This window comes from Podarcis tiliguerta (assembly GCF_965153285.1).
Source record: "Podarcis tiliguerta genome assembly, chromosome: 6".
Taxonomy (NCBI): Eukaryota; Metazoa; Chordata; class Lepidosauria; order Squamata; family Lacertidae; genus Podarcis; species Podarcis tiliguerta.
Genome location: NC_139539.1, coordinates 51,387,581 through 51,415,567, shown reverse-complemented (window position 1 = coordinate 51,415,567; position 27,987 = coordinate 51,387,581). Strand labels below are relative to the sequence as shown.

Sequence of the window (27,987 nt, the reverse complement as noted above, 5' to 3'; positions counted from 1 at the left end):
ACAGCCAAGCCGAGACCTCTGCGGCTGCTCCGCCCCTTCTCTCCGCCCGCTGGCTCGTCTCGTTCTTCTGCCGGAGCCACTGCCTCCGCCGTCTCCTTTAAGAGCAGCTTGCGAGCTATATATCCCGCGCCGGAAGCGGAGGAGCGCGTCGGGTTCATCCTCGCCGAGAAGGTCCCTGTGCCTGGTTCGCGACGGGGAGGAAAAGGAAGAGGAGACCAGCAGCTGCCGCCGCTGCACACTGTGAGCGGCTCCTGCTTATGGGGAGAGCGCCGGGCTCGACCCGCTGTCAAGGCCGTGAGTAGATCCACATTCCCTTGGAACTGCATGCAGCGTGCTGAAACGAGAGATCCCTTCTGGCAATCCGCTGACCCCCTTTTCCCCAGGCGCTGTGATCCATTTTGCACCATCACCATCCACCCGCCGCCTTTCCGTATGGTTCTTGTTTTGTGGAACCTGTCGTCGACCCCCTTCCGACGTTTACTCGGCCTGCCCTTCCTAGTAATGGTGGCAGCGAAATATGGGGGAACCTCCGTATTCCCAGAGTTTACTGCTTGAGGCTTGTTTTTAAGCCCCTTTCCCAGGATAGCCAACACAGACACCCCGCCCCCTCCAAATGTGTTGCACTCTGTTCATTTCAGGACACGCAATGCCGATTCGGGTTTGGTTTCCATTGAGGGAGCTGAACATGGAGCGTGGTGTTATAAAAGCTAACTAAAAATATCCTTTGTTTTGATGTAGTGTACCATAAACGATACCCTCTGTGTGAAAAGGAGTAGTCAATAGTGCCCTCCCTTATTCTTTTAATACTTGCCTGGAAGCCGGTCTTGCTGTTTTTGACTTATTTTCAAATGCATGTAGCTTTTGCCACTGAAATGCAGGTAAAGGGTCACTCGCTGCTCCCACTCCAAGAGCAAGTTTTTGTTAAAGAAGGCAAAGATAAGTAAGCACATAATTTGTTCAGCTTTTGGCAAGTAGTGACAGGCTTCCATCTTCCCAGAGGAACAGGAAGCTGGCTTATCTGGAATCAGGTCATCCAGATCAGCACACTAGTAGTTTCTTTCCAGGGTTTCGGAGTGGAGTCTCTCACAACCCTATCTGGAGCCCCCAGGAACAGAAGCTGGGACCTTCTGAATGCAAAACATATGGGAGCTACAGCCCCTCTCCGCTCCTTGCTAGCATTGGGAAAGGTGTGCACAGATTCTGGTTTTAGGCATATCATAGAGTTCAAAGAGGACCTCAAAATTAATCTAGTCAGGCCTTCTGCTAATACAGGAAATCTGCTGCTCATGGGTGGCTGTCCAGCCTCTAACAAAGGAGAGTGTCCCACTTTCTTAGGTGGGCTCTTCTGGTGTTGAAGAACTTGTGCAGTTGTAAAGTTTCCCCTAAGAGTCAGACTCCACTTATGAGTTATCTGTAACAGCTTTCATGTACAGTGGTACCTCGGGTTACAGACGCTTCAGATTACAGACTCCGCTAACCCAGAAATAGTACTTCAGGTTAAGAACTTTGCTTCAGGATGAGAACAGAAATTGCACGGCAGTAGCGGAAGGCCCCATTAGCTAAAGTGGTGCTTCAGGTTAAGAACAGTTTCAGGTTAAGAATGGACTAGGTTAAGAATGGACCTCCAGAACGAATTAAGTTCTTAACCCGAGGTACCACTGTATTTGATTAATCCACTGGTCAATGTAGTGAGGAGATGTTGCAAGGAAGTAGAGGTGTCAAGATGGTCAAGTGTGAGAAACTATGTCACCTCTAACACACACCCTTGCTATCCTTAGATGTTGTCCCATCCAAGTCTCTGTCCTGTCCACCTGCAGAAAGTGCTAAGGATCTCTGGTGATAATTGTTTTTTCTGCATCCTTTATCTTGCCATCTCTAAAACTGTGCCCCGTGAGCTGGTTCACATGTAGCGCTAAGCCAAATCATGACTTGGCACAAATCAGAGGGTCCCTGGAGAGGGGATTGTTGCAAACAAAGCCAAGGTTTAGCTTAGGGTGTTGCCCTCACCTGTGTTCATGCATCGCCTTGCTCCTGGCAAACCTTGGCTTGTGGTTTGTCTTAAGTGAAACAAACCATGATCCCAGGTTTGGACAACACACTAGGCCAAACCACAGTTTGGCTCACACCAGTGCAGCAACAGCAGGATGGGAGGAAGAGCAAAGCAGCAATAATGTACTCTCTGGGAAACCCCCCCTCCCCCACTTGGTGCTAAGTGGGAACCAGCTCACTGCAGCTCTAAAGACCATCTAAGTGGGGCTTGGGCCTGGAATAGGACCACTGGTCCTCCCCTTGGCCCTTTCCTTCCAGTGGTCCCTCATTCCTCTGCCCCACAGCTCCCCAACAAAGGAAGACTTCCTTCTATCCTGTTCCTTGCCAAACTATGACATTTTGACAGCTTTTAAGTGATGTAACAGAATAAATTATGTCAATGAAACACTTAATGCACACTTGCATTTTCTTTTAATTAATGGAGCAGATATTGTGCTGCCTTGACATAGAGATGGACCTTCAGACCTTTGGAGCAATATTGCACTTGACTCAGCCAATTTCACTCCTTCAACTTCTTCTGCTTTCTTTGCCCTGCCAGGTCTTGTTGGTGGTAGAATGCAACTCAGGGAGGCCAGATGCTGAGCGCTGCCTCATGTAGGTGTCCAGTTCCATCCGTTTTGCCCTACTATGATGGATGAGTGGAAGCCCAACCCACTAGCCAATCCACGGAAGAAGCGCAGCTGGTACCTGGCCTGGAAGTACAAGCTGACGAATCAGAGGGCTCTGAGGAGGCTCTGTCAGGTGAGAGAGCAGGTCCCTTGGACTCTTGGTTGTGTTCTGCTTGCTGGAGTAACGTGCTGCATCATGTGCAATTAGGGTTGGCATTATTATTAATAGAAGACTGTTGACTTTAAATGCTTTTGGGTGATGCGGTCTGCGCTTGAGGAAACCTACGAGTGGAGTGAAGAAGATAAAGTGATTCTTTATAGGTACCAAAGGATATTTCTGCATTGTTTCTATTAAAAGGGCAGGATCCTGTGGCATTTTGAAAGCTAGCTGATTTTATTGTAGCATGAGGTCTTGCTTACAAAAGCCCTGGCCTGTGAAAGCTCATATTACGATAAGTATTGGTCAAGAAGGTGCCATGGGATATCTCTGTTGCTTAGCTTGTAGCAGACAAGTGCAATTACCCTTGACCACCGTTCAGCAAATGGAAAGGGAGTTGCTCTTTCTCCCTCCCTCCCGCATCTAGCTATATCTCTACCTATAAACCAGTGGATTTACAGTGATGTTGAGAAAAGTTTTTTTCAGACTGTCAATTCTGCCTTTTTACTAGCGGCACTGAATGGGTTTCAGTTAAATGCTGCAACAGAAGGAGGAATGGAAAGAGTAGCTTCCAGAGACAGATCTTCATCCTGGATCATGTCTCTTTGCAATTTTTCTATCTTATTTCTTCCCCCACATATTTTTTTAGATGCACTGATTTGCTCCTTGTTCTCTGTAGTGCAGCTTTTTCAAGAGATCTGTTTATGCAAAAGAAGGTTGCTACTAAGTTGCCCCCCCCCCCCAAAGGACAATCTTGCGACAATTTGAGGAAGAAAATATTTTTGCAATTTTTTTATATACTAAGACGTAGAAGCTGAAGCAAAAGGTGGCAAGAGTTACGGCAAGGACAGTAAACAAAGGTGGGGGGATAAGCCTGAAGGAAAGTAGCTGATAACTTCTAGAGAGATGTTGAGGCTCAAGGCTACCTGAAAGAGGTTTGTGGTGCATATGGAAGTTTTGAAAGCATTTTCAGTGCTACTTCTTTATATGTTGTTGTTAAGCATTGAAAGCACAGCCCTTGCTTCCTAATTGCAGGTGACTAAGGATGGGTTGGGGTTGAATGGTGAAAGAAATGCATTCTGTTGAGTTCTCTGTTGAGAACTGCAACAAAATATTGCAGCATGGAATACTCCACCCATAGTTGCTTCCATTATATTCCACTCCATTCCCCACCCCAGAAGTCAGTCAGCGCTCTGTAGCCACTGAACATGGTCAATCCTGACTGGACTTTTTTGCAGGGCTCCCCCTTAATTTTTCTTTCTAAATAATTTTTGAACTTCTGCAAACCGTAGTGTCAGGGAACTGCCATCGGAGCGGGAGGCAGTGAGAGGGCTCCCAGATGATGGTGGAGAGGGCCCTAGTAGGAGGAGGGATAGCCCATTCGCTGGGGAAGGAAATCAGTGTAACACCAGTGGAGAATGGGAGGAGATAGAGGAAGCGGAGAGGTGGCTCCAGGACTCTTCGCAGGAGACCAGCGGAGAGGGGACAAGTGCTCCTTTGCCCACACCCACCCTGCGCAGAAAGCTTTCGCGCAGGTAACGGGGGAGGAGACTGGGCGTTAAGCAGCTTTTATGTTGGAAGCGGTTTAAGAAACGCCCACTGACGGATTCTGCCAGCGACTGAGGGAGCCACGGAATAGAGGCGGTCTTGTCAGAAAGGGTTCAACCATGCAACCTAGCCATGAGTAAAGGCAACTTACGCACAAGCAATCCCTAGAACCATTACATGTAGGCTTGTCCTCAAGCCTGTTCATACCTCCCTTCTTGTGCACAGAGAGTGCAGTTTTGCATATCTAGGGATCCACACTTGGAGAATGAGCTCAGTATTATAAGGTTATAATAATCAATGTCTATGGCATCTTGTAGTGCTTCATAAGCAAGAAAGAGGTGCCTGCCCCAAAGGAGCTTACAATCTAAACTTGAAAAGGGGGGAGAGGACTGGAGAAAATAGTGTGGAGGGGGATATAAATTTGGGCAAATGGAGGTCACCCATATTTTCAGGAAAAATTTCCAGTGTTATTACTTTTCCTCAGAAAATGTTTCCTGAATTCATTTGTTTACTAAATACAAGTAAAATGTTTACTAAATACAAGTAAAATAAGCATGCTAAAATAGATGACCCTCTAGGGTCCTACACATAATTCGCCGAGGAATTGTTTTTTGGAAGATGCACATCATAAAATGTGCTAAAACTGGGGGTGAGGATTAAGGGGGCCACATGGGAAGTGTGGACTTTGAGGAGGCATTTGAAGGGAGAGAGTGAGTTAGCACTGCAGGCAAGTTCAGCAACGGAGAGCAAGGACCTCAAAAACACTTACCGAAATTTTCAAGTGTTCTTGTTTCAAGAATTGCGCAACCTTCCAGCAGCCTTCAAGAAACGTGACATTGCAATAGGCAGAGAGGCATAGCAAATGTGTTCCAATACCTTGTCTGGATCCCATGTCTCCAAACAGCAAGCTTAATACAAAGCTGTCAGTGTTGAGGGGAAAGCTGACACCTTAATTGCACACAGACAGGGCTCTTCAGGTTCGGGTTCCCATAGAAACCCATGTTGCCCTGTATTCCTGCATCATCGGGGGATTGTTCATCATGGCACCCGCTGTGGCAATAGGCAATACTCTGTCAACCACAGTTCCATAACAAAGTAATGGAGGCAGTGGCATTGGGCCTCCTCAAAGGGATATCTAAAAATTGAAGGACCTGTCACTGACTGTTGAACAATCTGAGTCTTGGTATGGGAAAGTTGCTGTGTTCTGAAAACCCTTTGCTGTGTCCTGCAGGAGATTAGCAGAGTTAGAGGCTATGTAAGCATCTGAATTATGGGTCTTGTGGTGAGTGTATCTTCTGGGATGTTTTACCTATAAGGAAAGAGACAGCTGAAATTCTGCACTTCTGAGAGACACTAAAACTTGCAGCTATGGCAACCTCAGTTTCCACAAGTTAAATCATATTTGCAAATGAGGCTGTACTGAATACACTTAAATCTTACTGCCTGCCATGTGCTCCAGAGGATCACCGGGGAAAATTGGAGTGGTGGTGCAGAGACTGCAGAAGAGGGGAGAGGGATGGGAAGTCCCATTCATACAAGCTAACATCCGTTAGAAGGCTGTTTCATTTGGATATGGTCTAGGAAGCTGAAGCAAAGTTTATTTGCAAAAACTTGTGTGGCAAATGCTGCATAGCTCTGAGAACCTTTTCCAGGCCAAGGGGTCCTCTTTTCTGTCCTCTCCCTTTGGAGAGTTGGAGTCCTACATCATCTGGAGGTTCCCCATTCTTGATTTGGGGCTTTATCTTTGTGAATATGGGGTGGCATAATTTTTAACTATTTCTTATGGATATATCACATATTATTGCATAAATCAGCTTTCCAAGTTGTGCAACCTTTTGGTTCAGGGGCAATAGGCGAGCAGGGGCTACACATTTTATTTTTAAAAAATAATTAGTATTTCTTGAATATTTTCTTGAGTTACAAGACATATAAAAAAGGAAAAGTACATGTAGCACCTGCACTTTCAGTTCATAGCATTTTTTACAGTTCAGTATGAGACACTAATGTCATAGAAATCTTTCAGCTGGGGGGAAAGAAAGGGGAGAGGGAGGGGGAGAGATTTGGGCATTATTTTTTCATTCTGTTGCATAGTGTTAGTGTAGGCATTTGTGTCATCATCACAGGGGTAGGTCCTTTATTTTACACATTTATTCATATTCGTTGGCATTGCAACCGCTTTGCAACAATTTGTGGAGACAAAGTGGGTCCAGATTCCTTCCAAGCAGCTGGTTTTCACTGACCTGAAATGTGATGTCACTTATGTCAATCTAATGTCAACAGCAAGTCAACTTGATATTGGAGAATGGCCATCTGATATTAACTACAGATCATTGTACGACAGTGCTGCTACACCCTGTGCTTGAAAGCTAAAAACTGCCTGTAATTACAATGGATCATTTTTAACACCACCCATTTAAGAGGTGCCAGATGTTGGGGGTTGGGACTGTTTGTTTTTTAATTCTGCTTGAATGCCTTGCAAAGAGAATGTTCGTTCATAATGATCTAGCAATTCATTGTTACTTGGTGCCCTCTGGCTTATCTTCCTAGTTCTGTGGGCTAAACCAAGATTGAGAATTGTAGTAACAATAGCTATTTTTCTTGGATCAGAGTGAAGAGACCGGCAATTGCTAAGGAAGCTTCTGTTTGGAATACAAGGCTAGCAGACAAATGTTTCTGCAACAATCAAAATGTCAGAACAGGGTTTTGTTTATCTGCTACGTATTTTGTAGGTAACATTTGAAATCCTCCTTGCGGCATGCCACTTGGCCTTGGACTCTGCCGAGTGCAGTTTATTTAAAGAATTGTGTGCCACTTGACGATATTGCCATTATCAAATGTTGGAAGGCATGCAGTATCTGTCACATGACCCCAAACTGATTTCCATCTCCAAATGCCAGCAACTCAGTTCTAAGGAATTTAAATAATGTCTGGTTACTTTCGGGAGAAAACCAAATATATTTGCACCTTTATGCAAGGGAAAGGGAATTTGTGGTTATGGGTGACAAGCTTTAAGAAGGTAGGAGACCCCCATTGCCATATAAGACGCTGTAATTTTTTTCTGGGGAAAACAACTCCTTTTAGATGTGAATGGAAGTAGCAAGTAGAGGTATAGGTAAAAGGTACATCAAAATAATTCAAGAGCTGTGGTTCTGCTCTTTAGCCAACACTACATTTTTGCCTTCATGTCCTGCTATGCAGGAGATAGTTTTCAAGACAGAAGGACTTCCAAGGCATCAGATTAGTAATACTTATGGTCTAATGTTAATTGCTTTGCAGATGGGGGCTGTTCTCTTTTTGCTAGTGACTGTGATTGTGAATATAAAGCTGATATTGGACACTAGAAGAGCAGCCAACGAAGAGGAGGAATCTTCTCAGGATTATGGTGTGTATGGAGTGTTGTGTCTAGGTGATAGCAGTAGAATGTCCCTTACAGCAGAGGTCAAGCTGGTATCTCCCCTGCTCAGCATGCCCTGGCATGTGATATCTCCTGTCCAATGGGTAGCATGCAACATTCCTAGCTACAGTAGTGTTGTTCATGGTCTGCTGCGGCTTTACATGAAAAGTCCTTTAAAGTGTATTCTTCAGCTGGTTTGGAGAGAGAGAGAAGAAATTCCTTAGAGAAAGATGTATGGATGTAAGAGCTTAATGACACCTTCCAGTTATTCAGATCCATCCAAGGAGACCTCTAAGAACCTCAAACACATGGTCAAAGCAGGCACTTGGAGCATTTCTGTTAGATAATGAAACCTTTAAATGGAAGGAGAGAAATATTCAAGGGACATCAAGTGGGAGGCTGCCACTAAATATCTAGTTTCCCTGAACTTGGGGGTGAAAACATATGTTGTATTATGCTCCTCTTGGAATCTAGATCTTTGGATTATATTTTCTGGGAGTGAGTTGATTGTGGGGGTTTTTTTAAACCAGAGTTTATCAGTATCTTGAAGTAAATGGTTTTTTCCCCCTCCCTAGATGAAGGCTTGCAGAACCCAGAGATCCCTCGACGACCTGTCAACAGCAGGAAGGTTCTGGATATTGAGGTGTACTCCAGCCGCTCCAAAGTCTATGTGGCAGTGGATGGGACGACGGTGAGGGACTCCGCTGCAGCTATAAGGGGAGAAACTGGAAGTTCTCATATGCATGGCTTCAGAGCAAAGCACAGCACCTTTTGAAATGGAGAGGCTCGTTACACTTTGCAGCACAATCCCACATGTTGAAGATGGGGAACCTGTGCTCCTCCAGATGTTGGTGGACTATAAATTCCATCACCCCTAACCATTGGCCATGGTGGATGCAGCTGATGGGAGCTGGAATCCAACAGCATCTGGAGAGCTGAATGTTCCCCCATCCCTGCTGTATGTGTTTACTTGGAAGTAAATGCCACTGTGTTTAAGAGGGCTTACTCCTTGGTATGTGGATTTAAGATTACAGGGCTTACCTACTATTTCTTTCTGCCGGGGCAGGGAACTAATGGCTGATGTTGGACTCAAACGTCCTTCAGCCCCAGCCAGTATGGTCAGTAGCGAAGCATGGTGGAAGTTGTAGTCCAAAATCTGGATTATGGGAGGTGCAGTCCAGCATTAAGCTAACCATCTCTGTTTTTAGAACTGTATTTCACCAACCACTGTCATCTGATGTGGCATTTGCACCTCAGCTTTCAAGTTCTTCAGTGTAAAGCAGGCTTCCTCAAACTCAGCCCTCCAGATGTTTTGAGACTACAATTCCCATCATCCCTGACCACTGGTCCTGCTAGCTAGGGGTCATGGGAGTTGTAGGCCAAAAACATCTGGAGGGCCGAGTTTGAGGAAGCCTGGTGTAAAGCTTACTGTATCTCTTGTTTACACTTTGGGTGGTTTTCCTTAAGCAAGAAATGTGGTGGTAAGCAGTCAACTCTTTGGGGCCACAGGACTTCAGCAACTAGTGGGGGATGCTCCTGCAAGAAAGCTTATTTGTGCCAAAAGGGTGTGGTGGCAGCTAGAGGGATGGAGTATTACTATAGTTTCTTTTATCATAGTACAGGTTTTGGAAGATGAAGCCCGGGAGCAAGGCAGAGGCATCCACGTGATTGTGTTGAATCAGGCTACAGTAAGTGATTAAGCCATAGATTGATTTGCTGAAAGAAGCTACTTTGCATCTCAGAAGCCAGATGTATTTACAATTGTGTGGAAGTGACTGGTTAACTGTGGGGAAGTCGCTGAAACTAGAAATAGTTCTGATTGCATCATTGATTCTGAAGCCTCCTCTTCTAGAGTTGGGACCCAAATCCCACCCATTCTGCTTATCACTGGTGGCATCCTAGCAGGCAACAGCATGACAGCAATCTGCAACAGAGGCCTGCAAGCCACCTGTCTCTTTAACAACCCCACAATGCCCCATGTGGCGCTACATTTGGGCACCATGGGTATATCCAGAATGGCAGCTTCCTCTCCACCCTCTGCCGCTGCCTGGCAGACTTTAAGCCAAGAAACAGGGTTGCTGGGAAAACCAGGCTTAGTTGCCAAGGAGCCTTCCCAGATGCCCAGCCCTTGTTAGCCCCTTGACCGTGCCAGTTGCTGCTTCCTGTGGCTTGCTTTAAAAAAAATAAAATGGTGCATGAAGATACAGCACTCATGTTGGTGTGAGATAAAGACCAGCCTGTTTGCTCAGACACTAGAGGATGCCAACATTAGTCTGCTGCTGCAACGGGAAGCTGCAAGTGGCTCTGTGGAGGACTTGTTCTACTTGCTCTTTCCTTTTAACCAACATAATTTTAACAGGATAGCAACCCACCCTGGAATCCTATGATGAAATGTGTGTGAAAAAATATACTTTAAAGTGTGCGTAGAAGTCCCACCGTGTGTTTATATAGAACATGAGGAAGATGCACATTGGCTTCAGTTTTTGTTTGACTCTGTTTCCAAAGAAGCAGCTGGTTGTGTTTAAAACTCTTGTCATTAGTGGATCTCAGCAGTTGAGCAGGACTCATCCATCCACTGAGGCCACCATCTAATCTGCTTTTGTGTATGAATGCTTAATAGGGTCATGTGATGGCGAAGAGAGTCTTCGACACCTACTCTCCACATGAGGATGAAGCCATGGTCCTCTTCCTTAACATGGTAGCTAGAGGCCGCATTCTTATCTTCACAATTAAGGTAGGTGGGGAGGCTGGAGTTTTGGTTCTTTCTTTTTTTTCTCTGCTCCATAGAGATAAAAAGTGCAGATGTGCTCAGTAGCTTTTTATTTTCTTTCAAGTCATGTGAAATGAAACGCCTCAAAATATTCGGAGTAGGCAGACTTGGACTAACGTTAACTTTGCAGCTACTGATTTATTTACTTTCTTGTGGCTATAACATAATATGGACTTCTATTTTATGCAGTTGCTGTACATTTACTATTGTGAATGGTATTGTTTTGTATTCTGTTTACTTAATGAATGATATGCTGGGTGGTTCACACAGAGCAGCAAAAAACTAAAGAAAGTCTAAGGTTTAAATATATTTCTTGATGAAATAATTGGAATTGTATCCTAATCAGAGTACACCCACTGAAAATAATGGACCTAAGATAGTTGTGCCCATTCATTTCAGTGGCCCTTCTCTGAGTAGGACTAATGTTTGATGCAACCTCTTATTCACAAAATATTGCTCTGCAGGTGTTCTTGAGCCAAACGATTAAGTGACTGTGGTGGTACCTACTAACTTGTTCTCAGCCGAGAAAACAAATGCTGTCATGAGCAATGGGCTGCTGGAGTTGGCTCCACCTTATGGTTGCATCCCTGTTGCTCCTTAGAAATCAGGAGGCAACAAAGGGAAAAATGAGATAACATTAAAGGGTTGGCCTAGCTGCTAACATCTGTCTTGGGTGGCTGAACTAACTAGTTCCAATTGCAGAACCCATCCTTATTGACATTCTTGTCTGGAGAAATCTAAATACTGCTGTTATTCTTGCAGCACCCATTTATGGATGCTCTTAATGCTTTTATCTTTCTGTATAAATAATACACTGTTTTTAACTAAAATGGTAAAGTTGTGCTGAGAAAAGGCTCTGAAACTCTGGAAATTTATCAAGCACAGATTTTTGACCTTAACTTTTTTTTTTTAAAGTGACATTAGTTGTGCCTCTGTTACCAACTCAGGAAAGTTGTTGTGTCAGGCTAAAAATTGATATTACAAAAAATAGAGGGGAAATACTATGTAATTACAGCCTAGTTTTTCTTCCATTTTTCAGGATGAGGGCTCCTTCCACCTTAAAGACACAGCGAAGAATCTCCTGAAGAGTTTAGGGAGTCAGATTGCGGCTTCCCTCAACTGGAGGGACATGTGGACATTTGTGGGGAAGAAAGGAGGTCAGAATCTGTTTTTCCCCCTGACCCAAATCTGCATGGGAGAATGTGGGAAAGGAGTTCCTTCTTCTACACCACAATAAAAGCAGAGGTGTCTCCATTCCTCCAGTGCCACTTGGTCACCCTAGATGGGTGTTTAGCTAATGCTGCCTTGAGCAGCAGTCCCAATGGGGCACAGAAAGAGGGCAGGCTTGGCTTCATTTCCTTGCTGAGGGTCATGGATCTTGCATAGAAATGGGGAACGTGTGTCCTTCCAGACCTTGCTGGGCTCCGTCCCACCATCTCTGACCATTGGCCATGCTAGCTACGGCTTTGGGGAGCTGGGAGTTGAATAGCATGTGGAGGCCCGAAGGTTCCCTACCTGTTCAACAAGATGCATGTTGTTGCAGCAGCGGCAGCCTAGTGCCAGCCTTGTTCAAGTGGTAATTATATTCTGCAGACCCTGACATGCATTCTTCTCTCTAGGTGAGGTTTATGGTGAAAAATACGCCAAGTCCCCAGTGCTTTCCTCTTGGGGAGAGCCTGTCTTGCTGAAGACTGAAGTCCAGCTAACTTCTGTGGAAGGTATGGCCTGCTGATTCTTCATCACCGTTCCCTGAGCATCATCTTAAGGGTGGAGTTGCAGAGACAAGGGTTTGGATGACCCAGTGACACCATCCATTTAAAGGGTTCTTTGCCCCTCCTCTAAAGCATCTGTAGTGAGAACCTGGTAGAGGCTTGTCTAGCTCATAATTGCCTTTGTGTCTCAAAATACCCTCCTTTGTTGTACTCTCAGATGCCGAATGCCACTGGCCTGACACGGAGCTCAACCGGCGGAGGAAGCGGTTCTGCAGTAAGGTGGAAGGGTATGGCAGTGTCTGCAGCTGCAAGGACCCCACACCTATAGAGTTCAATCCGGACCCAGTGAGTAGGCCTGAGCGAGAGCCCCCTTCTTCCCCAACCTCTTCCAGGAATGGAAGTTGATGAGGAAGCACAAAGGCCTTCCTGGGTTCTCCTTAACTAAGCAGCCAGCTGAGAGCTCTGTAAGACTATGGATGGAAGTCACCAAGTGACCTGTGAAGACTCTCAAATATGTAAAGGCCTACTGCCCATCATGCTCTGCCCAGTTCTCAGCCACTTCTTCCGCATTATTTCTAATTCTCAAAGTGATATCTCTCAGTTCCTTTTGCTTGCATATCTGCACCTTAAATCCAGTTCTGCTGGATCTCTGCCTTTGATACCATCGACCATGACACCCTTCTGGAGGAGCTGGGGACACTGTTATACAGTGATTCCGCTCCTTCCTCCTGGGCTGTGTTCAGAAAGTGGTGGTGGGAGATGAGTGTTCAGACCATGGGCTCTCACTTGTGGGGTGCCTCAGGGTTCTGTCCTCTCCCCCTTGCTTTTTAACATCTATATGAAGCCGCTGGGAGGGGGTTTGGGCTGGGTGTTCATCAGTATGTGGATGATACCCAGCTCTACCTCTTTTTTAAATCAGAACCAGTGAGGGCGGTGAAGTTCCTGTGTGAGTGTCTGGAGGTGGTTGGAGGATGGATGGCGGCTAACAGATTGAGGTTGAATTGGGAAATTTTTAATGCCTAGTGTTTTACAATTTTTTATGTGCTGTATGCTGCCCAGAGTGATGGGGTATAAATTATTATTATTATTATTATTATTATTATTATTATTATTATTATCAAAAATTAATCCAAGTTGTGAGGGTATTTTCCCAGTTCTAGGCTGCTTAATTTGTAAGGTGGATTTCAAGAGCAAATGGGAAACAGTGGAAGGGTACCTGGCTGATGAAAGTGCTTTATTTGGCATGTCATAAGAAAATCTGTGCTATGCTAACTTAGTTTACCCTTATAAATGTTCCAGAGCAGGAAATTATATGGGTGTGAATAGGAAGAGGGAATGGGTTTGGGGGACAACTTGTGCTTTTCCTCTGAAACATCTGCTTTAAGGATCTTTCTTCCACTTTTAGCTCAAAGACAACAAAGTTTTTGATGTGCCCGTTGCTGTCATTGCAGGAAACAGACCTAACTACCTGTACAGGTGAGTTGAGATTGCCTTGGGCCCATTGACAGGGCACTTGGCTGAGGTTTCTAAGCACAGCAGTCGGAAATTGAAAATTCAGCTTCAGCCCTTGCACATTTATTGATAAGTGTAGGAACCTCAAGTTTCCAAGTTCCTTTATAAAGACCCATATTCCTGGCATGCATCACCATGTACCCTTTAGCAAGCAGAAAACAATGAGCCACAGAACTGACTGCAGAATATCACCTAGGACAGCTTTGTTGGGTTTGGAATGTGGGAGCCTTGGCTTGTAGCCCTCTTCAAGTGTTGCAATTAGGGTTGAGTAAATGCACAGGCAGGATAACAGGGACAAGCAAACTAGCTCCATCCCCTCTCTGCCACTGTGTAAGGTGATTATCTGATACAGGGAAACTTCTGTACTCATGGAGGATGCCTGTTCATATTCCTCCGTATTCCTCCATTTTCCTGTTCAGAACCCTGATGTTCACCAGCTATACTGCTTCAGAATAGTGGTTCTGCCTCATTGTCTCCCTGCAGGCAGAAAACTAGCAGATGGGGAGAAATATTCCAGCTAGCTTTCCATGTGCAAGACTTTGGAGAGGGGGAGACATGCCCTCCTGCTGTGCAACATTTACTCTTGTTTTTATTAAATCATTTGTTCCTCTAAATTATACAACAGGAAAGATAATTAAAGAATAAAAAAATGTTCCTCTTTCCCATAGGATGCTGCGATCGCTGCTGTCGGCACAAGGAGTTAATCCTCAGATGATAACAGTCTTCATTGATGGATATTATGAGGTGAGTCCCTTCTTCCATTTCAAGAACTTTGCATCCTTTCTGATCACAGAATAATGTGCTTTTAAAAATCCCTCAGGGCTGACCCAGGAATTGAGCTTGCACCTTCTACATCCACCTATCGACAAAATATCCCGTCTCGTTCTGTTGAGGTGCTACTGCTGATTTGCTGAGATCTTCTTTTCCCCTTCAGGCCCTACCACTTGAGAGAAGCAAGCAAGCATCTCTTCTATCCTCACCCCACCCACCCCCCGCACGCACACACCCAATGAGAAAGGCAAAATGCAGCTGTGGAGCATCAAGTTGACTGCCTTTTAAAACTTCTTCTGAAACCCCAGCTGCTCTGGAATGCAGCAGCCAAATTAAAATATGAAGCATCTGGTTCATTTCTGGGCACAGTGCACAGTGCTCACATTAGTTTTTAAAGCCCTAAATGACATAGGCCCCAAATATATGAAAGCCCGCCCCCTCGCCATAGACCCTCTTGGATGTTGAGATAAGCAGAGAGGGGCCCTTTTGGTCCTTCTGCCACCCTCTTGCTGTAACCCACCCTGGTATCTTACTGTGAAAGACGGGTAAGAAAACTAATGAAAATAACTTGAGGTGCCAACTTTACCTGGGGAATAAGCTGTGCTAGGAGTTCACTGGAACTTACTAGGGAGTAAATGACAGAGGAGTGCAGCTTTTACTGCAATTACATCAGACAGCTTGAGGTAAACCTTCACCTTAACTTCTTCCTGCTGCTTCTCGTGAATGCTGACCATAGACTCTGGCTTACTAAAAGCACTTGGGAACCTTTCTTTCATTTCAAGGGCAATAAACACCGGTTGTCTTCCTGTACCTTTCTGGTAGCAATACGTTATCGATCTTTGAAGTCTGTTGTGCTCCTCTTTAAGAAGTCAAAAATATGTCTAGCCATGCTTGCCTTGCCCTGATAAAAAGGAACCAGGGTTATGGGAGTGTGAATCTCATATGTTTCCTTTCCTTTCTAGGAGCCTATGGATGTGGTGGAACTATTTGGCCTGAAGGGAATCCAGCACACACCCATCAGCATAAAAAATGCCCGAGTCTCCCAGGTGAGGGACCCGTTTTTCTCTTCTCCCCTTGGAAACCATGCCCATGCATTGGGGCAGCCATCTTGCTTGCCTACGAGCCCCATTACAAATGATTGCCCTGAGTAACCATGCTTGGCAGCTGTGAAGCAACTGGACCACACAGAACTTTTAGCTCAAGTGTACCAGTCTTTGTTCTCCAGCAATGTGCCTGTGTCTGGGACTGAGCTTAAAAAACCAACCTAGTCCAGATGAAAGTTGCATGAAACTCCTGCTGCTATGCCTAAGTGTAATAGAGGTGACCTGCTCTCTGGCTGAGGTTACCACCCTAGATGGACCACACTTGTCAGGCAGGGTAGAGACATATGACTTCTGTAAAGTAGTATTTCAGTAGCAAGTCCGAGTCACTGATCTGAATCAGTCAAATTCTGAATAGTGTTGTAACAGATGGCATCGTTTCTTCTCACAGCACTACAAGGCCAGCTTGACAGCAACATTCAACTTGCACCCGGTATGTGATCTCCACCACATTTCCCTACTTTCCCCTTCTGAGAGTGACTTAGAAAATTCTACCTTTGATTATATCCTTGTATGCAATCACTGGGGAGGATATTCTGTCCTGAATAAATGATTCTAATGATCACCTGTCATAGAACATGATGTAGCAGAGGCTTTTTTAGTTCAGCAGGCAGTTAACAAACATGCACAGTGACATAACTGTCTCTTATATAGTACTTGTTGAGGGGGTGGTACCTTCATGAACTGATCAAGTTGACATAGTTCTGAAACTGAACTGTTGCTGGGACCACCTGGTCCCCCAAAATTCCTGCATCCCTTGGCTGAGAATGTTGCTTCTGAACTTTGTATCTCATTGGCCTTGCTCACCACCTTCACTTTTCTCTCTTTGTGCTCCACCTTTTTTTGTAGGATGCCAAATTTGCCGTGGTTCTAGAAGAGGACTTGGACATCTCCATTGACTTCTTCAGGTATTATCTAAACCCATCAATGAGCCCTAGCTGGGTCGTGATGTCTTTGCTCATTCTGACCAAAGTCACTTTGGGTCAACTTGCTGCATGACTTAGAGAATGCAACACCATTGTAAAGGGAGTATGAGACTGGTTTCACAAACCAGCCCATCAGGAAGGATTCTGAAGGGCTGGAAACTAGCCATAATTCAGACCAACCCTTTATGTCAACCTCTCCAGAAATGTGTGCATTAGATTAAAGGGTAAGGTATAAAATAAATAAAACCCTTGTGGTCATACTTAGTATTTATTCAGATCGATCCTTTCGCACCACTGGATTTGACCCTCTTGCCTGACTTGCAAATCATGACTTTGCTCCATGTGTGATACTTTTGTAAAAGAATGTCACTGACCTTAGGTTGATCAATGATCAAAAAACCTCTTTCATCAACCTGATTAAGGTTGGCTTAAACAATGTTTCTTCTAACTGTTTTTGAATTGTTGTCTTTTGATGTATAGCTTTCTAAGCCAGTCCATCTATCTGCTGGAGGAAGACGACAGCTTGTACTGCATCTCTGCCTGGAATGACCAGGTGGGTCTTGCTTTTGATTCTTCATTGCACTTTCCTGCCTCTTCCCTTTTTTCTGTATCACCCTCCTGTGATCAACATACTACTTCCTTCCCTCCCGCCACCTCAAATCAGGGTGAAGGACTTCATGATATGCTCTTGTTACGGAAGTTTGCTTAGGTGCTTCTCTTTTTGGAAAATTAGGGATATGAGCACACAGCAGAGGACCCCTCACTCTTGTACCGTGTGGAGACCATGCCAGGCCTGGGCTGGGTGTTGAGGAAGACTCTCTACAAGGATGAGCTGGAGCCCAAATGGCCAACACCAGAGAAGGTCAGTGTCCTCTCGCTTTGTCTTTCCTTGTAGATCAAGGCCTTCTCTTTCTATTGCCAAGTGGCTAACCTTTGCAATAGCCATAAACACTAGAGATATCCCTTCTTAAGAGCATCAGGGCTGTAGACCTTCAGTTTTTATCAGCCTTTAAAAATATTTTTAAAGGGCAAGATATACTTGTTCACATTTTCTAACTTTCAATATGGAAATAAAGTAGAATGTCCCCCAAAATGCTGTTAAATTTTGTAAAGTTGAACAAATGGAGCAGGTAGGAAAATGATCAGTACTGAAATGTTTGGAATTTTTGGAACCTAGACAACTGTCAAATCCCCTGACCATGTGACTAGGTCCTTTCCAAGAAGCTCTTTCCCACAATGGGCTCAACTCCTTTGTTCTCTCTTCCCTCCAGCTGTGGGACTGGGACATGTGGATGCGGATGCCAGAGCAGCGGAAAGGCCGCGAATGCCTCATTCCGGACGTGTCGCGCTCCTACCATTTTGGCATTGTTGGCCTCAACATGAACGGCTACTTCCATGTGAGTATCAGTCTGCACAGAGAAGCATCAGGCAATGTGTGCTTCTGCCTAGGGAACCCCCTTGCTGGCTGCCTTCTGCTTCCACACCCACTGGTTGTGATCTCTGCTAGCTTCCCCTTCTTTGTTCTTCTCAAGGAGGTCATGACATGTGTGTTACTCGTTGAGAAGGACAGTTGGAGCAGTCTGCATTTCCCCAGCTGCAGTTCAACCTTGGAGGAAAGAAGCTGCTACTTTTCATCATTGTGCATATTGACCTCCCATGCACCTATGCAAGCATTTGTAGGCCATGAGAACTCAGCAAAAGCTTCATGTGCAGAGGAGGTCTGTCATAGGAACATAGGACTGATTCAGACCATGGGTCTCTCTAGCTCAGTGTTGTCTACACTGATTGGCACATGCTTTACCACTGAGCGATGACTCCCATCCTTGGAACCAATAGGAGAAGGCTGAGCCTTCATGCCTAGCTTGGCAGCCTCAAGAGAACTCAGGGGTCACCACTTTCAAGAAACAGAGTGTAGGGCTAGATCATCTTTCATCTGAGCCAGTACAGCAGTTCCATCCTGTTCTGATGTTGAAAGCACAGAGCTATCATCATGTGGGGCATGAGAGGAGGTTGCCTTCTGCCCAACACTCTCCATCTTTGGAAGGATGTCTGCAGCAGGACTGCCTGCCAGTACAAAGGGGCTATCCCAGCAAGTGGGAACCCTGATTGCTCCGGGTTTCATCTCATGGGGGGCCACTTGCTTGGCTTTGGGAGGCTGCCCTGCTGCAGACATCCTCCCAAGGCTGTGGACAATGCTGGGGAGGGGAGACTGCACCTGGCCCTGCTCTGTGATAATCATGTGTCCTAAATGCCCACATAGGGCAAATGGCTTGTGTCCAAATAACTTTTCCTGAAAGTCAATTCATGGAAAATAATGGAACCTCAGTTAGTCAATGTGGTGACTCTGCTCTGAGTAGGTCTAGCATTGGATACAACTCTTATGTGTTCTTATGTCAATTTGTATGCTAGCTCCCAAGTTGCCAGGCTAGTCCAGAGGCCCAAAATGAACTGATGCCTTCTGTTTATTCACTTAACACAGCTGCTTTGACTACTCCCTGTGGCCATTCCCATGCAACAAATCATTTATAGATAGTTGTCTGCCATGGTGCAGTGTGTTTTTTGATGTGGAGACTCAGTATCTGTGCATCAAGCTAGATTCCCTCCCGAGTGTGCTCCAGGGATATGTGGAAATAAGGGGTTATACGTACATGAAAGGTGACTGATGACCCCTAAATATGTGTTTGCCTCTTGGTTTTTCTAGGAAGCCTATTTCAAAAAGCACAAGTTCAACACTGTCCCCAGCGTCCAAATAAAGAATGTGGAGAGGTGAGTGCAGTCTGTCCAGCCTCTGCAGAATGAGCCCTAATACACCCTGGGGCACCTGGGACTGACTTTCTGAGCCAGGCCTGGGGCTTCCTGGCTTATGCACCTCTCCAGCTGAGACTCACTGCTTTACCTGCACCAGAATGCCCTAAAAGTTGATAATAACATGTTGCCTCTTTTGTGGGGGGCCTTTAAAAATCATAGAGTGGTAGTCAGCTAAGCTTTACTCAGAGTAGATGGATTGAAATCAATGAAGATTGCTAAGGTAGGCCTATTAGTTCCAGTAGGTGTACTCTGAGTAAAACTTACTTGACTATTACTTCTAGCGGATTAATACTAGCAGGAAGGTGGTTTCTTCATAAATAGAAAAAAAACACACATTTATTTTCCTGTCCAGCTGATGAGTTGTGTTTCCTGGGGTATACTATCTTCTTCCCCGTTTTCTAGTTTTTACCCCAACCCACATCAGTGTTCCTATAATAGGGTCAAAAAGCTGATGGCTATCCTAGAATGTCTTTCATAGTAGCAAAGGTGGACTGTGGAATTAAATAGTGGTTTTATTGCAGTGGATTTACTAAGCAAGATGCTGACACCCAACAAACTGCCTCTAAGGTGTTAAGCATCAATATTTCTCTTCCCCCCCAACCCCCCCCCCTCTGACTGACTGTCTTTATGTTTCCATCGCCCAGCTTAAGGAAAGATGCATATGAAATTGAAATCCACCGGCTGCTCAGGTAACTTGAATGCTAGGAAATCGGACACATGTTGATGGTAAATGATGATATTTTGCAAAGTTTTAAAGAGTGTATGTGTAGGAACTGTTTCATGTTGGAGATGAATGCTTGTTTGTCTGTTGTTCGGGAGGGTATTATGTTTTTATTCAGTTTTACAGAAGGAAGCATCAAAATTACACTGATACATCTATACAGCTCTTAGAGTTGTTTGGATCACGGGCAAGGCTGTGTCTGCTGTCGTTGCGTGGATTGATTTTGCTAGCATGCCATGCCTACAAGGCAGGACGCGGGTGGCACTGTGGGTAAAACCTCAGCGCCTAGGACTTGCCGATTGTCAAATCCCCGCGGCGGGGTGCGCACCCGTTGCTCGGTCCCAGTGCCTGCCAACCTAGCATTTCGAAAGCACCCCCGGGTGCAAGTAGATAAATAGGGACCGCTTACTGGCGGGAAGGTAAACGGCGTTTCCGTGTGCTGCGCTGGCTCGCCAGATGCAGCTTGTCACGCTGGCCACGTGACCCGGAAGTGTCTTCGGACAGCGCTGGCCCCTGGCCTCTTAAGCGAGATGGGCGCACAACCCCAGAGTCGGACACGACTGGCCCATACGGGCAGGGGTACCTTTACCTTTACCTTTACATGCCTACAAGAGAGGTATTCTAGTGTCCCCATTTGTGGAAGGTGTGGCATCTTGTGTATGTGCTGCAGCATCAACTGTAAGAGGAAAAACAATAAGTGGTAGCCAGGAATTTTGCACAATTGAATCATAATGTTATCAGTTAATCTCTGAAGTGGGTGGGTGGATTTTAACCAATGTCATTGTGAAGGGCTGGAAGCGTCCCATCTAATACGCGAAGGGGAAGGGTCCCAAAGAACAATGTAGTCACTTTGAATGTTTTGTCTGATGTATGACTACAAAGCTTCAACAATAGGAGCAATGTGAGCCCTTCCCACAAACCTACGGCCTTTTCTTTTTTACTTTTCCCCACAGACTAATTGGCACTTTAAAAAAAATTGCTGGAAACCCCTGTGTGTGTTCATACATGTGTGTCTTACGGCTTTTATCTCTTCACTTTTTTGTCTGTCCTCACGGTCCCGGATTTATTTTAATTCCTCCTTCAGTGAGGCAGAAGTTCTGGATCACAGCAAGAACCCCTGTGAGGATTCCTTTGTACCTGACACTGAAGGGAAGATCTACGTTATGTACATCAAGATGGAGCAGGAGGCAGATTTCACCACCTGGACTCAGCTTGCAAAGGTAACTTCCAACTTTTTTGCCTGCCCAGCCTGTGACATAAGATGGACAGGGTGGGGTTTCTGTAGGCCTCTAAATCCAAAGCCAGTGCAGAATGGGAATTGGAAGGCAGCCCATTGACTTAGATTCTGGAGCTTCCATCACATGGCTGATTCAACCTTGATGGCATGTTGCTTGTATGATGTCCTCTCTCCACTGTCATTAGTGCCTCCACATCTGGGATCTAGATGTCCGTGGGAACCATAAAGGACTGTGGCGCCTCTTCCGGAAGAAGAACCACTTCCTGGTAGTGGGAGTGCCTGCCTCTCCTTATTCGTAAGTTTCCTTCGTGGGCAGGGGAAACTCCCCCTGGTCCCCATGTTAGTGCCAGGCTGCTTAGTCTCTGCATGTTTCTCCCAGCATATCCCCAGCTAGCTAGCAATCAAATCAGATCCTGCTCCCCAAGCAAGCTACAGTAGTTGAGCCTGTCCAGTCACATGTTTTAAGGAACACCAAGGTTGCAGGTTCGATCCCTGTATGGGACAGCTGCACATTCCTGCATTGCAGAGGGTTGCACTAGATGAACCTCAGGATCCCTTCCAATTCTATAATTCTGTGTTTTCATAACTCGCTGCTGCTGCTGCTGCTGCTGCCACCTGGCGCATGGAACAAAAATTGCAAGGAACTTGGAAAGAAGCAGAGGCAACGCCATTCTTCGCCACGGTTGCTTGGTGGCTATGTGCACCAGGTAGCTGCACCAGAAGGGCTGCAAGAATAGCTGACTCTGATTTTGGGAGACCATAGCAAGGTGACTGAGAAGGGATTGGAGGCAGCTCCAATCCCTTGGGGGGGCGTGTATTGTGTGTAGTCATGAAGCAGACATGAAAGGCCTGAATTCCTCTCCAGGCAATTATTAAGAGGGGGGGCCTTGACTCAGTGGCAGAGCACGTGCTTTGCTCACAGACAATCCCTAGCATCTCCATCTATAGAAAGGATTAAGTCAGGCTTCTTCAACCTCAGCCCTCCAGATGTTTTTGGCCTACAACTCTCATGATCGCTAGCTAGCAGGACCAGTGGTCAGGGATGAAGGGAATTGTAGTCTCAAAACATCTGGAGGGCCAAGGTTGAGGAAGCCTGGATTAAGTGGAATGGGGATGCCTGAAGCCTAGCAATGCTGCCTCCAGATGGACAACACTGGCCTAGATGGACAAATGGGCTTATCTGGTGCAAGGCAGCTTCTTATTTTCCTCTCCATGCTGCCCTCTCTGGCCCGAGACACTTCTGTAGCTCCCCCACCCCTTCCCTTTTTCGTAGCCAGCTCTTTTTTTCTCCTTCTCCTCCTAGATCCAAGAAGCCCTCCTCAGTGACCCCCATTTACATGGAGCCCCAAGCCAAGGATGAAGCGGTGGGAGCCGTGGGAGCAGGAGCGGAGCAAACTTGAAGCAGGGCTGGGGACTGTTGTCCGTGTTGCCTTCACATCCTGCTGGGAAAGGGGGCTCAAGACGCCATGGAGCTTCGTGGGAGATTTGTGTGCCGCTTTCTCTGAAGGACTTGGGAAGAGGGGCAAAGACAAAGGGGGGAGGGCTCCCCGCTGCCCCAAGGGAGTGAATATGTTGCACTGGAAAGGCAGGAGCAGGAGCCTTTAATATTTTTCTAAGCCACTGCAACAGTACAATTTTGTGGGGTGGGGAGGGGGTCGGTCTCATTTTTAACACTGACGCTTTACTAACGGTGGCCACCCTTTCCCCCAAATTGTGGGTTAGGCCAGAGGGAGCTGTTTGGAAAGGTGATTGGTTCCCCTTTTAGGGAGCTCTTCTCAGACCGCTACTTCAGGATATATACATTTGTTGTTGTTATTTATTAACTCTGTGTGTTGGTCAACATCCTTCAAAAGGCAGCTGTCCTGCTTATGTTTCTGGTGGTTTCCAGTTTAGGGTGGGATTGTGATGGGACTCTTAAGCCCTGGAAAGCATGTGGAGCCATTCATTCTCCAGGCAGAGGAACCATCCTGCACATGGCTTGGATTGGTGGCTACAGAGCAGACAGCTCGCCTGAATTTGGAGAATGGCTTTGTGCCAGAGGATGAAGAAATAGGCCATGGCCTTCATCGTCGGGACTTAAGGACACAAACCACAAATGGAACTGCATGTATCGGTACTGTGGGCAACCCAGCTTGGATGCTCAGGCTCAGAATTCCTTTCCTCCTGTCTCTGCTCCCAGTGGATTGTGATGCAAGAAGGGAAACATCAAAATCTCTGGCATTTTATCTACCTAGCAAGTTCTCCTGGCTCTAACTGAGGCACCTCTTCTTGACTGAAATGCTCAATAAGAGCCAGACAGGCAACAACAGGTAGAGGCCCAAGGCTGTGAGGCTTGGTGGAGTTGCTCTTCTGTACAATACCCACAGAAAAGAGCCAAGAAGTGGTGAAGGTGTGTGTGTGTACAAAAAGTGCCTTGAGGGAGTATGTGCTGGCCTAGAAAGCCTGCTCAGAAAGGGAGAGTTGAAGTGAATGGATCAAGCCGAACCTCAATTATGTTTGCTCCATTGGAACAAAGCTTCTGTGAGCTCAAAGATCCAAATGCAGGAACACTTGTTAGTCTGCAGTGTGGATGACCTGTGGCAATGGCCACCGTTAGTACCACTAAGCAAGGCCAAGCTCACTCCTGTCCTCCATCCTGTGGAGCTGATAGGCTTTGTGTCCTACCCTGCTCAGTTCAAGCCAGTCTTGCTCTTTTTGAGGCCTAGGTTGCTGAAGCATGTTGCTTGGAAAGGAGGAGCTCATAGGACCTCAAGGAAGTTCTGAAGAGACTTCTTGGGGAAGTAGGTTCTTCTGGAGTCTGTGTTGGCTGGGCAGAGGTAACGGGGAAGGGAAAGGGCAGAAATTCAGGGACAAAGAGGGAATAGTGGTTTTCCTCTTCCACATCTGGTGCCTTATGAGGTGAACGAAGTCCTTGGGGTCTAGAATGTAACTTTCTGTACAATGATTCAGTGAACAGCTAAAGGAAAGGGAGCACCACCTACGAGCAGATGGCCAGGTTCTAGTTTAATGTAATCCTTTCCCTTCCATTTGGTGGTGAGCTGTCTTTTTGTTTTGTGTTTCCTCTTCTTTCTCCACACCGCCAAGCTAACCATACATAGCTGATGCTGCCCGAGTCTTTAAGAAAACAAACGAATTAGGGTGTAGAGGACTAGAAAAGGGGAAAGATAGGCATTACAGCATTTAAGATGTCCATAAGGCAACTGTGGCCTCCATCAATAAGGTACCATCTTCAGCCAACTCCTGAACCTAAGAGTGTCTTGCTTCACCTCACTTGGTCTGTACATTTTCCAAAAAGAAACCCTTTGGCTTCTATCCACGTTAGAGTCTAGTGACTGAGGGGAGACCATAGGGAATTTTGGATGGATGACTTTGGTACAGTCACTCATTGAATGCCACTGATTTATGGGTTAGTGATGCTTTACTGCAGGGAACCAAGACATCTTGTCAGTTCAGTCCATACCATCTCAGGGGAAACTGGTGGGTGTGTCTGCCTCTGGAAGGTGGGCTTCTCTTGGCCCTGCCTGTTGGCCTTGATGCAGATACACTCAGCATATTGCAGCTGCAAGGGGAGCGTAACCCAGAGCTGAGAGTGCAGCAGTTCCTACCAGAGATGAAAAGGAACGCTTTGGCTGCTGCTTTCCTTGATTGCATCGCTTGCCATCACATTGCCAGTGCATCATGTTTCACTGGAGGTAAATGTGGACACAGCTGCTATTTCCCCCAACAGCTTTTGCAGGTACGGTAGAGCTAAAAGTTAGAGCTGTGCTGCATTTTTGCAAAAGGATAATTTTTCTGTTATGCCTTCCTTGTCTCTCCTTAGCAAGTATTGATGCAGAAAGGGAATCTGTTCCTGTAAACAGGCACCTGAAGGTTCCTGGATACAACTTTAGCATGCGTTTGCATTTTTAGAAACACACATACAAGTTTTGCTGCGGAGTCTTACTACTGATGACATATGGAATGATCCTCATAGTGAAGCAGCTAGTACTTTCGCCATTTTTGTGGCAACATGGTATGGAGCATGGTTTTTTATGTTGTTGGGTTTTTTGTTTGGTTTTATTTAAGGCGCACAGCACCCTTAATAAGGGGAAGGAGCAACTTCTAAGCAGAGTTCAGCAACCTTTGCCCTCCATAAGCACATTACGTTCCTTTTCCTTATTTATTTGATAACCAGAATAGGGGATGTTTTGAAGCCGCCAAATCTCCAAGGCCCTATTACACTTGGCACAAAGTGCAAAGAGTTGGGGCTTCTGCAAATGCACAGCAGCAGCAGCAACCCTGAAGGCTTTTTTAGTGATGGCTAACGGCAGCAATGCTGAATTAGCTAATGTGCTTCTTATTAATTTAGAGAAGCCATTTCTCCCCCTTCAGAACCAGTCATGGGATTTCAGGGGCATGGCAAGTGGAGATCTCAGGAAGCCTAATGCCTAGACCAGCCTTCTCCAACCTGGTGCCTTCCAGATGTTTTGAATGACAATTCCAGTCAGCTGCAGCCATCACAACAGTGCTGGCTGTGGCTGATGGGAGTTCAAAGCACCTGGAGGGGCACCAAGTTGGGGAAAGGTGGCCTGGATCTACAAATACCTTTGTCCTTGATGGAGAGCAGAGCACAGGCCTCTCCAGACTTCATCTATATGTTTGGCGTGAGTGTTTAGTTGTGGGCAGAGGGAGGGGCTAGTTGCTTTTTGCAGCAGAAAGGCATTTCCTACCTATCAGGTGTGTAAAATCAGGTCACTTTGTGTAGTCATGATCAAAGTTCAGAGCACACTTTTGAAGGGGCTACATCTACCTTAAAAGGTGTCTACCTTAAAAGGACATCTACCATGAGGTGTCTTCTGAAAGGAATGGTGTTCTGCTCTTGGCACTGGCAATAGACACAGCTCCTGCCCCACCTGACCAAGTGCAAAATATTTTATGGTGAGGACATCCCAAGATCCCACGGTAACAGCATCGTTGCAAGAAGATTGTAGTTTGTGACTTTGTGAGGAGGCAAGAAAAGCAGAGATTGGTTGGGGTGGTTTCCCCTGTTCAGCCTTGCAAGCTTCCACTTGTGAAACAACTGGAATATGTCAGAGGGTAGCTGGAACAGTTGCTCTAAGCCACTACAGTGGTACCTTGGTTTAAGAAGAGCTTAGTTTATGAACAACTTGGATTAAGAACGCTGCAAAGCTGGAAGTAGGTGTTTTGGTTTGTGAACTTTGCCTTGGAAGCAGAACATGTTCCGCTTCCTGTTGAGTGTGTTCCATTTGTAAATTGAGGCCCCCGCTGCTGTAGGAAAGCACGCCTTGGTTTAAGTATGCTTTGGTTTAAGGACGGACTTCAGGAATGGATTAAGTTTGTAAACCAAGGTACTACTGTACTTGCCCCTGGCAATATGCCAGGGGGAGCGGGAAGAAAAATAGCATGGATATAAATTTAATTCAGTTTTCACTGTGTGTGACTTTTAAAATAACAAGTTTCCCCTTGCCAAAAGTTTGTCTTCATAAGGTTACCTGTACTACAAGTGCTGCTTCTAAAACAACCGTTTAGGGATGGGAAATGTTTGATCTAAAGCATTTTAATCTTTAAAATATAGTCCAGCACCATGGACATGAGACTTTTGACTGAAATGGAAGCTAAATGGCCATATGGGGGTTGTGTATCTTGCTGGCATTGGATTTCAGTGGGGTAAGCATGCCTTTCTCTGGATTACACCCAGCAGCTGCAATCCTATGCTTGTTCTAAAACCTCTTGGCTTCTAGGTAACCAGGGACTGCTTATGAGTAAACCTCCTTGGGATTGACCCAAGTGTGAAACAACTGGAATAAAATGTGTTCACATTCAGCTTCAAATTCCCATTTAAATACAAACAGTATTTAATCCCTTTGATTGCAGTGACTTATTCTCGTCAAACTTTGCAAACAAGTCCAAGGATCATAACCCCTGACCTTGCTCTTTGCAAACTATGCAGGAAAGGATAGCTAAATGTTCATCAACTGTTCCTCTCCCAGTTTATTTTAGCCAGAATCTTTCTGGTTGTTAGTGACAGCATGCCTGATACTTTGTCTGATCTATCATGGAAATTACTATTTTCTTGTAGCTTCTGGAGGGTTTGGGGGTTATTTTGATGGTGGTGGGAAGTTGGAGAGGAGATGGTTCTGTTGCAAAGCAGCTAACATTTTTCCGACCAACAGATGCCTAGGTAACATGCCATCATTTGCCATCAGTTTTTCTTGTTTCTGCTGTTCCCCAAACTATCCATTGATAATGCACGACGACATCAGAATGTAAAGCTGTCACACCCTGTGGATGTTGGTACCATATGTTAGGCTGCTTGGTGCCAGGTGCTTCAAACTGGTGTAACTGTCCTCTTAAATGATACCATCTAGGACTGAATTTGACATTCTTGCCACTATTTGGTTTCCACTTGCTCTTCTATCTCATTCTTTATTCCTTGCCACCACCAGCACTCTTGTTTTCCTGTAGTTGTCTTTAACTTAATGCAAAGGGCAATGCAGTTTCCTGGGCTGGGTGCACCTTATTCCCTGGACAGACTTAGATTTCATTTGCATGCAGCAACAGGCAAGAACAGAGGCTGATGTGTGCAGGGTGACCGACTGCTTTTGGGAATCCAGTTTTGTGTGTGTTAGTTGTTTTTTTTTTGTTTTCCGAAAATAAAGGTGGTGGAACTACTA

The 27,987-nt window shown here is 45.7% G+C and overlaps 1 protein-coding gene across 3 annotated transcripts; it reads left to right on the top strand.

Annotated features, from left to right (window-relative positions):
* Positions 1-38: 38 nt before the first annotated feature.
* On the top strand, positions 39-27,987 carry POMGNT1 (protein O-linked mannose N-acetylglucosaminyltransferase 1 (beta 1,2-)). 3 transcript variants are annotated; one of them, XM_083447792.1, is made up of 22 exons: positions 39-294; positions 2,588-2,790; positions 7,639-7,744; positions 8,332-8,447; positions 9,379-9,444; positions 10,377-10,490; positions 11,566-11,683; positions 12,146-12,244; positions 12,456-12,583; positions 13,644-13,714; positions 14,419-14,494; positions 15,484-15,567; positions 16,013-16,054; positions 16,471-16,529; positions 17,028-17,100; positions 17,281-17,409; positions 17,819-17,944; positions 19,249-19,313; positions 20,000-20,044; positions 21,161-21,296; positions 21,499-21,608; positions 22,617-27,987. In XM_083447792.1, exons 2-22 carry the CDS (start codon positions 2,677-2,679, stop codon positions 22,711-22,713), a joined length of 1,974 nt encoding a protein of 657 aa, XP_083303918.1. In that variant the 5' UTR covers positions 39-294; positions 2,588-2,676; the 3' UTR covers positions 22,714-27,987. The 3 variants fall into 3 exon arrangements, 2 of the variants coding, with proteins under 2 accessions (XP_083303918.1, XP_083303917.1); XR_014512953.1 differs by having other exon boundaries at positions 62-294; positions 2,588-4,105; positions 4,546-7,744; positions 20,000-20,323; positions 20,689-21,296; XM_083447791.1 differs by having other exon boundaries at positions 62-294; positions 2,588-4,105; positions 4,546-7,744.

Excerpts from the sequence above, each read along its gene's own strand:
- POMGNT1 (XM_083447791.1), top strand. The coding sequence starts at position 7,450 with ATGGAAGTAGCAAGTAGAGGTATAGGTAAAAGGTACATCAAAATAATT. Across the intron at positions 12,584-13,643 it reads TAGAGTTCAATCCGGACCCA|CTCAAAGACAACAAAGTTTT; the intron begins GTGAGTAGGCCT and ends TTCCACTTTTAG. Across the intron at positions 17,410-17,818 it reads AATGGCCAACACCAGAGAAG|CTGTGGGACTGGGACATGTG; the intron begins GTCAGTGTCCTC and ends TCTTCCCTCCAG.